This window comes from Buceros rhinoceros, unplaced genomic scaffold (assembly GCF_000710305.1).
Source record: "Buceros rhinoceros silvestris isolate BGI_N320 unplaced genomic scaffold, ASM71030v1 scaffold7299, whole genome shotgun sequence".
NCBI lineage: Eukaryota > Metazoa > Chordata > Aves > Bucerotiformes > Bucerotidae > Buceros > Buceros rhinoceros.
The window spans coordinates 36,583-46,555 of NW_010429670.1; the positions used below are offsets into that span (position 1 = coordinate 36,583).

The 9,973-nt window shown below is 39.5% G+C and overlaps 1 protein-coding gene across 2 annotated transcripts; it reads right to left on the reverse strand.

Annotated features, from left to right (window-relative positions):
* Positions 1-3,798: 3,798 nt before the first annotated feature.
* NUP35 (nucleoporin 35kDa) lies at positions 3,799-9,676 on the reverse strand. Of its 2 annotated transcripts, none has more exons than XM_010142714.1 (8): positions 9,507-9,676; positions 7,450-7,577; positions 6,693-6,759; positions 5,962-6,097; positions 5,538-5,607; positions 5,319-5,447; positions 4,461-4,628; positions 3,799-4,109 (listed from the first exon to the last, which is right to left on the reverse strand). In XM_010142714.1, the coding sequence occupies exons 1-8, from the start codon at positions 9,664-9,666 to the stop codon at positions 4,032-4,034; spliced, it is 936 nt and encodes a 311-aa protein (XP_010141016.1). In that variant the 5' UTR covers positions 9,667-9,676; the 3' UTR covers positions 3,799-4,031. The 2 variants fall into 2 exon arrangements, with proteins under 2 accessions (XP_010141016.1, XP_010141015.1); XM_010142713.1 differs by having other exon boundaries at positions 3,814-4,109; positions 5,962-6,103; positions 6,699-6,759.
* Between the last annotated feature and the right edge of the window lie 297 nt (positions 9,677-9,973).

Sequence of the window (9,973 nt, forward strand, 5' to 3'; positions counted from 1 at the left end):
TCGTGCAAAATAAAATGATGACTGTTCAGAGCAAGTTCTTACTTTCAGGCTGCTCCTAATCAGAAGAGTCTCCAACTTCACACACAGAAAAACTGTAATGAACAAAAACCAGCACTTCAGCTACAGAGACCAGAATTTTGGGGTCACTTTAACTGCATCTGCTTACATCAGCAATCAACTCTAAGTGAAAGTTCACTTAAAACTGAAGAACCAAGACATCTTACGACATTATATAGGATATAAGAATTAACAGCTTCTCAGACACGCTCTTGATTTCAACATGAGTTTTACTTGCAGAGAAGTGGAAAATGTGACTCAGTAGGTAGAAGGTCAGTTCACATGCATTACATGAAAATGTAATTGAGTCAAAGGATCCCTTAACAAAAGGCAAAAACATTTTACAAGGTTATTAATTATGCATTCATTTTTAAGGATAGCTTCACCCACTGAACTCTATTCTATGAGCACTAACAGAAGCTTGACAGTCAGTACTGTTTGCACTTCGACACTCATTGAGACACACCAGAGAACACTTACTCTCGTCAAACAATTAAAACAAGGCCATGAAGTTGCCCAAGGATTGATGTTCTCACCAAGATCTACAATGTTTATTGCACAGACTTCTCACCTGCAATCTGAAATTTGGTACACCAACTCCCGGTTCCAAGTTGTTTGTAAGCCAGTTTATTCCGTTTGCACTCCCTTAACAACTAAGCTGCTTACTATTTCTAAAGGTATTTTTGCAGACTCATCTGTGGTGTAGCCAACTACAGTCAAAACTGATGTAAGTCTTTTCTGATGATCTGAGTACATGTGCAAAAATAGAAAAGGCAATTATGTTCATGCAAAATGGATATTGTGGTATCTTCTGCTAAAGCATCATTTGGTCAGTCTATCCATCTCGAAACAGAGATGAGTGAATACTGATATGGTTTCAAATCAAGTTTACAAACTTTATCATGGAAGCAATATTTAGAAGTCTGAATTACTCCTGGAGTAAGATATTTAGTAAACTCATCTTTGTCCCTTCTTTTATTATGAAAACACTGCAACTAGAGACATTTGAGCATTGCTATTTTCTCACAGTACTGATTATGCACTTTAAGTTATAATCAACATATGCCATATCCACTATCAGTCAAACCTCTTGTTAAAGTTCTGAAAAACTGCCACAGGGTGGAGGTAGATGCCTACAATTTGAAACAAGAGGCAGACATCATTGACTCTAACGCTTGATCTTCATTATTTTAGTGTACATAGATTACCCAAATAAATATCACCCACTCAAAGTTACTAGAAAGCTACACTGGGGGGAGGGAGGGGAGGGAAACACCGGCAAGACAAACACAACAATAAACACTGTCTCCAAGCTATAAAATTCCTTACCAAAAAACCTGAAGATTAGCCATTAGCATTGAAACAACACAACAAATCCTTGTAGAATTTCAAGCTGTGCAGATCTACATGCTAAGAAAAATGAATAAGATCACTGAGTAACATGCTTGTGATGGAGGCAGACAACTGAAAATAAGTATTCTTGAGTTTTATTTTAAACCAAAGCCGTAATCCTATGAGAAATGTAGTCCACAGTCTTAAAAGGAAGTCCATACCACTTGAGCCAGAACCAAGTTTTGTATGTTACACATCACCAGCTGAAGTCCGTAACTTTGATTTTAATGTAAATCACATCCAGCTACACCTAGATGAGAATCATTCCTTACTGGAAAGCGGCAGGTACATCGTTAGCAGACAGGAAGAGTTGGAATTTTAAATGCACTGCTACCTAACCACAGCAGGGAGCCATGTAACAGTTTAGTCAAAGACCTTTCAGCGACTGTTCACACATGAACTTCTCCATATCCTCTGCCCTTTCACGCATGGCCTCCAATAAAAGCCTTGTACTGGTTTGTGTGGTGTGGGACTGCAATGTTCTCAATTTGTAAGCCTAAATCAGTGATACCAGGGTTTAACTAGTGCTCAACGCTAAGACAACATATCAAGTCTTGCGAGCAGTCGCCACATGAAGATAATTTCTTAACAACACTGTCCAAAAGTACACAGAATTATCCACTCTAAACTTCCTTCTCCTATTTACTACCTCCAGAGGAAAGTAAAGGGCATCTACTCCCAAGTGCATTTACTCCACAGGAAGCTGCAATTAGCTGCCTATTAGTAAAGGCATTCCTAAAGCTATAAAAAAACAAGGGGCAGAGACACACACACAACTTAGTACAGTTTGAAATCTGGTACTTGCTGATAAAACAAGTCTGCTAAACTACTGACTTTGGCTCCAAGCTCCTCCTTAAGTATTTAGCTTCAGACTTATTTGATCCGAGTTCAATCTTATTCTTCACTTCACTGAACTAAATCCTCTACACACCATTACAAGCCAGAAGCATATCTTGCAAAGCAACTAGACAAACAAAGCTTAGCCGAACTACCTATTTTACTTCTGAAGTCATCTGTGAGACAAATATTTTTGTCTATGAAAAAGCCAGATGTATTCTGAGAAAACACATTCAGGTATTAATTAGATTTGAGCAGCTCCCTTTGATCAAAAGCAAGTGAACAAGCAGCCACCAATATTCCAAAAGCATCGTCAGCAAATACAGTAAAATGCATCACAAAAACCTCTGAATCTGCTGTACATGGGTTACTTCTAAAGCATACTTTGAAGCACTGACTGAAGTAGAACCCTGACTTCTAAGTGCTTTGGGGGTTTTACAACTGTCTCTAGGTTAATCACGTAAATTGGATGCCCATTAGCATCTGAGGGACATTAGGCATGTTCCTGGACTCATCTTTCAATCTAATTTCATCAGAGAAGTGCAGCTGAAGAACTTTGAGACCACACAGCAGCGTGCAGCAGAGCAAGGGAATGGGTATGACTGAATATTCACCTGAACAACACCCTGTTGACCCAAACACAAATGCTGATGGTGACCCATGCTAACACAGCCACGAAATCCCAAAAGTAATAGCTACATGTAGTTTCCCAGGTATTAGAGAAAAAACCTGCTCTTTTCCCAGATGAAAGAGATCTTTACCTCAAAGACACACGTGACTACTTGAAAGACTCACCTCCAAAAGAAAACTTCAAGAGGGAGAGGAGCTGTTTTAAACTCCCAAAAAATCATCATTCACCCATTACTTTAGAGGAAATGTCTTGGGAGTCTTAATAAAAGCAGCTCTGGTCACTGACACATTGCATTTCAACTCAACATTCAATAGCTTGGTTACCTGTTCAGTGCACCCTGCTACAGAACACCCATGGAGACAGCTTTTAAACATTAGATAGTACCAACCAGCGTTAAAACTATTTCAGTCAAAATCAGCACCATCTGCTCTGCTGGCAATACTTCATTCAACACCAGGCAGCACCATACTTATCAGTTAAGAGTACTGAAAATATTTTTCCCTAACAGAACTCATACCTATTTTAAAAAAACCAACTTTCTTAAACTTAACTTTATTTAACTTTATCAAGGAAACGAACAGTTAAAAGGTTATGACATTCAGCACAGGATGTCAGAGATAAATACAAAAGAGCAATGAATCCTAACAAAAAAATTAAAGTTGCGTATACTAAGAAGAGTCCTTGTCCCTGGAAGCCAGCTGTGCATACTGTTCTTCCTGAAAGTAGCCTATCATCTCTCAGAAAAAAACCCACCACATAATTAAGTTAAAGGCATCAGTAAGTAAAGCTGCCATTTTTATCATTTCCAACTTACGGGGGAGTAATTCACAGAAAGTAATCACAGGAAAAGTCAGTGCTGATACTTTTCCTGCAATCATGCAATCCAAGCACAAACGGGAATGAAGCATTTGTATTTACACTTCCTCAGTTTTTAAAACCGTGGGTGCTTTGCCATCATTTAAAGTGCAAGCTACATGTCTGCTGAATTGACTGAAGGCATAACAGGTGAGATGCAAGTTAAAATACTGCCACCAGTAGTTATACAACTAACCACAGATGCCAGCAGCGTTATTTCCAACCCTGACCAACTTAGTGTGTCACTTGCTCTTTATTATTACCAGCCGAACACATATTCCATTGCTTTAGACACAATACTTTCATCTTTCCTAGGAGTTTGTCTGTCAGAAACCACCTAGAAGGCAGGAAGAAAGAAAAAGACAGAAAATAAAGAGAATCAGTCAACATATAGTTAATTCTTTTTATTCTAACAAGGTCTTTTTCTTAAGTGATACTATATTTGTCTGAAAGTATTTTTGAAAGATTTTCAAAACAAGCCCTTAAACTCCAGAAAACTACTAAGTCATTATTCAATTTTTAAATTACTATTATTTTAGAGACTGAACAGACTGAGTTTGTACTTGAACCACACATTTAATCACAGGGTCAGATAAAGGCTGAGGTCACACTGAAATTAATGTGTGTACAGCTTCATGCAACTAAGGGGAGATAGCAAAAACATATGCTTCTGTATCCCCTAAAGTACCTGATAGTCACTAGTGGAAGCTTTATATGCTGTTGCAAGAGGTCTCATGGTAGAAAGCCTTGTAGAATTATTTGCAGGTTGTACTGGTGAGCCAATGGATTTTGTAGGTGGGGTGAAAACTGACGACGTTAAGGATGTAGGGCTTCTTTCAAAGTTTTCCATCACACTCTTAAAAAGAGAGTTAATACAATGTAAGCACGTATTAAGAAACAGTATTTCAACCTTTATTATCTAGCATTGTTTGATAAAACGTGTTCACATCTCCAAGTAAGCAAAGAGCACAGGTGAACTGCCTGTCAGTACAGAGCACACAAGTACATACCACCACCAAGCATTTTCCTCACTGCTGTTATTGAAAGGTTCGATTATGCCAGTGCAAAGCAGTGGAAACTTGTAATCTGTGCACCGTATGCCCTAAATGCCAGCTAAGTTTGAAACAGCATAGAGAACATAAACTGTAAGTCCTGCAAACTTGAACCAGTAGCCTTTTTCAGGCCCAGCTGAGTAGAATAACATCCTCTGTAATATCCTTCATAGCATGCCACAGATTCCAGTCTGGGAAACTCTTATCTCAGTTGTCTCTTATGTTACGGTTTCACTTCATCTCCCGTACAGCAATATGCTTCTGTGCATCCTAACTTCCAAGGAGCAGAGATTTCCCAGAAGGACCCTCCTTAGCAGGAAGTTTTGTCAAATACTGAAGAACTCCTCACATAAGGTATAATTGACTACACTTAGGTAACTGAACTAGCTATGCTTTGCAATTCAGAAAGAAAACAACCAAAGAGGGCAGGAGAATAAAGAGGAAGCCCAAAAGCCAAATGCCTGATATTTGAATGAAAGCAGCTGTTAACCTACTTTATCTATACACGGCTTGACACCAATCATGATAGATTCACCAAAAATTCTTCCGTCTTTGCTTAAGGCTTTCCGGGCTTGAAGCTTAGACTGATAGCGAATATGCATCCAGTTTCCAGTGTTGGACATCTGTATGAGATGAAGTGAAAATGAAGAAATTTAGCCTTTAAAAGAGTGAGCAACAGTGTTTTCAGAAGTAAGTCTCAAGCTAAGACGTACCACATGTTTTAATATGTTTCCATACTGAGCAAACTGTAGAAGAATATATGACGCTGATGCTTGAGGAAATCTGAAAGACAGAAAGAATACTCAAAACATTATAATGAGTAGCTGAAGAATTCCAGTGCTAAAACACAGCCCCATGAAGGGTGTTTATAAATCCAAAAGAGACCAGTGTGTTAATGCCACGCTAGAAGCAGGGACTTGAGGAATATTATCTCCTGGGCATTTTTACTTCACCACACATGACAATGATAGAACGATGCCTTTCTAAACTGAAAAAACTAACATGCAGCTTCAGCTGCTTCACTAAAATACACGTGCTTGCTGGCCTTAACCACAGCTGTATTTCCTGCAGAACCTAGGAATGCAACATCCAAGTACTTCTTTCCATGTTTTTCTAATACTCTGGAAGTCAACTTACCCAAATACAGTCACCCATGTGTCATCAAGTTGATCTTCTGAAGTCAGGGAATCACCCTGCGTATAAAAAGGATCTAGCTGAGCGGGAGACAGAGTAGTCTTCCTAGGCTGCCCAATGCTTGCAGGACTGAACACACCTGATGCTGTTAAATTGAAATGTCAGTGTTAAACAACTTAGTTTTGCAAGACAGATACACTTAAGAGCCTATAATAAAAGAAAAAATTCAGTATCAAGCACTTCACTCACATATGGAAGAGTTTGATGGAGATTTATCTGCAGACACAGGCAAACAGTAAGTCAATCCAAACTCCTTGTCTGCAAGCATGCTAATAAGTTTTATGACTAGAACCCAGCTTCCTCCTAATCTCTAAACACCCACAGCTTAATACTGAAGTCAAACAGGAACAAGCAGCAGAACTAAGCTTTGCAAGAAGCCACAGGGTCATACATAAGATAGGAAACCTTATAAAGATGGAAGGTGACCCATCAATCTCAGCTGCTTCACCCAAGTACAACACCTCCGTGCTCAGTTCAACCACATTTGATTGAAATTCAGTCAGTCTCAGAAAGGAAAAGTATTTCCTATTCACATCCACATACCTTCTGAAAAGGTAGTAAATAAAGATGCAGCTCCTTCACAAGTTAACAAGGAATTGATGTAGCTTGGATAGTGATGATTTTTGTGGATTAAGGAAAGCAGTAAGAGAACAGATTACATATTTTGACAGGACATCTACCTGTTCCAGGAGTTGATGGCATAGCTCCAGCCAGCGGGCTCTGTGTTAGAGAAAAGCTAGTCTGCATTAAAATACAGAAAGTAACACATCATTCTTACAGGAACATTTCTCAGATCAAAAGAGATCATTTCCAGGTAACGTAAGCACCAGGCAAGATTATTAACTGCTTGCCTTCAGTAACTCCTAACTTTTAAAATTAAGAACAGACCTTAGCTATGGTTAGTACAAGATTATTAGAAGTTATGAGTACCAAGGTAGTGGGCAATGTTTTTACATTCTAGCACACAGCCTAGCAGATACCATTACTCTTTCAAAATTAACACCACCTCCCTGTCCAAATTTTCATTAGGTATTCTACTCCGCACAAAATTCCTTCTATTTGAGTAAGTGCCTCTATTGCCTGCTAAAAAAAAAAAGATATTGCATATTTGAATTGGATTTACAAGAAGGTGAAAAGCTGCAACAAGTCTGCATTTGTCACGCACAAAGCATAGCAGAGGTGTGCCTTGCATTTTTCGTTCTCTACAGTATCAGAAACCAGTAGCAGGAGGAGACAGCTCCGCAACTGCGGCTCTTAATTACACTACACAAGATGAGGCACACCCAACACCCAGACTAAGCAACAGCACGATCTGAGGACTCACCAGCCATTTTACTACAGCAGTTTATACAACCGAGTTAAAGAATTCACTGAAGCAGGAAGCTACCTTGCATCTTCTGCTAAGAACAGGCCAGTAGCTGGGCCACTTACTGGTCTTCTTGATGTTAGAGGCATTGATCCAAGTCCAGGACTAGATAATTCATCATATATGCTTCTAACTGGTGGAGCACCGCCTTTATCTTTATGTGTAGGGACTACTGGCTGTGGGGGGGATCCTCCTGCAATTAAAAGAAACAAATGAAGAAAACAGTAATTTTACTCCATTTTTTTTTTTTAAACTTCTATGGTAAACTCAGCCATGAAAGACTGTTGATTGTTCTGGGGGGTTGCAAAACCACCTGGCCTAACTGTTCAGATTTGAATGACAACATCACATACATCTCAAACTGCCTCCTTGCACAAGTTACCATCTAACACTTTTAGACCTCTTAACCCAGTATATTCACAACTGACGTGCACTTGTTTCTTTGATAAAGTTCTGAGCACAGCTACATCTTCCTATTTTAAGGCAGGTTAGCAATTGTTTCAGAACCTACCCTCCCCAGAGCAGAGACCCAAAGTGTTTCAAACTTGAGACAATCTACATACTAAAGACCCATTCAAAATGCAGACACTTCTCGCGCTGTCGTGTTCCTACTGCTCAAATTCCTTTCCTTCCTAGGTAGTGTCATATTAAATAAAAATGTAAGCTCCTTAGAGCAGGCACTAGCTTGCATTTAGACAGGATGAAGTTAGGCCAGCTGCTCTCTCATTCTGTAAACTTTGGGACTTTCAGTATAACAGAGAATTCAAGTGACTGAAAGATCCTGACACCTCTCTGGATGCTTTGTACAGGTTTACCCCGGGGGGGAAAAAAAAAAAAAGTATTTTGACTGAACAGTTTTTACTTGCAAAACATGTGGAAATTCAGCTTCTCCAAGGTACTTTTCAAGCCGAAACTCTTAGTTTCAAGACTCCTCTTTGAACTGTTTAACACGTCCAAGAACTGTTACGATGCATTACATAAAGCACTTGCCCATCACAGTTTTCAGTTTAAGTGACGTATTTAAGCAGTCATTTCGGGAGGCCCACGATAGCATCTTACTGGTTCCCCCTTTTCTAGAACCAATACTCTGAGGCTGTAACAAACCCTTTTAAAAAACACTCAAGTGGAATTCATATGACTATTTTCCATTTCATAAATATTGTCCTAGGACAATGGTAGGGGAGGGAGGAACAGGACAGGAAGGATGGGCAAGAGCAAGAAGCCCAAGACCAACAGACCACTAATAATAGAATATTTCCAGTTGGAAAGGAACAATTCTGCCTGAAACTCAAAGAAAACAGTATCTAGAAGTATCTTGCAGTACTTCCATCCTCCATTTCTCCTTTGAAATGACTAGCACACTAACACCACCAGATATTTAGATTATGGCAAACTATTTAATACAAAAAACAAGATCACCTATAACATGAAACGCATCAATGAAGCTGTTAACTACTCACACTTCTCAGAGAGGGAAACAGGCAGATAATATCACTATCTTAGAAACACAGGTAAGGACTTCCTCTAGGTGGATCAGTTAGGTAGTTGGAAAGAGATGAGTGTCTACAGTTAGGAAAAGTCACTACTCCAGCCCAATTACAGCAGGCATGAAGACTTGCAAATACAACCAACTAAACACTAGGAGTAACTACTAGAGCTAAGTAATTACTAGGAGTAATTATTTCTTTTCTCCACCCAGTTTTTAGAAGTCTGACAATCTGCAAGTGACTTGATCAGAATTCATTGCAAAGAAAGCAGCAGCTAGCACAAGGGGCATTTAGTTTGCCAGCAGACATCTGTTTTAAACAAAGAGAAAACATTGATGGCTGTACATGCATCATGTAAACTGATGTAGAAATTGATTCCGTATTAGAAAAGGTTCATATTTCCTTTCCTGTAAAGGCAACCTTTCCTGGTACTAAAACCACCATCTTTAAAACACTTATTAAACTTAAATCTGCTTTGAAGAATTTAGCCAAACTCCATCAAATACACTTGAGTTCACTGCATTGAATTCATTTATAACCAGTTATAAAACCACAACAAATCAAGTCACAGAGCAATAAGACAACCAAAATTTTTACTTCCAGGACCACTTATCCAGCATTAAACAAGTTATGACCTGTAAGTAGCGGGGACCTCATTTCCACCACCCCGGCTGAAGGGCCGCTTAAAGCACGCGGCTGTGGAGTCACTGGCGCGGGTAAGTCGCCCATCAAGAACCCAGGAAGAAACTGAGCACCTGCTCCTGGTTTTGGAGATGTCGGGGAGCCAAGAGTCATCGGCTCAGCTCCTGTGTAAATAAAAACGAGTTAAAAACATGGAAGGAGGTGAGTGATCTGGCCTCTTCCATCACTTAAACTGTGGTTTTATTGAAGAAACATAAACCAACATACAGTATGTGACTAAGACACTTCTAACCACCTATTTTCCAAGGCAGCAAAGTTTTGCACGATCCTCGTGTTTCTGCAACTACTAAAACTGCCACGCTGAGACTCTGTTTGCAAAACACAGTCCCTCGGTTACGGCGGGATGTCCGAGTTTCGGAGCAAGCGCGGGTTTAGGGTTGTTTTAAGGGCGTTTCCTCCG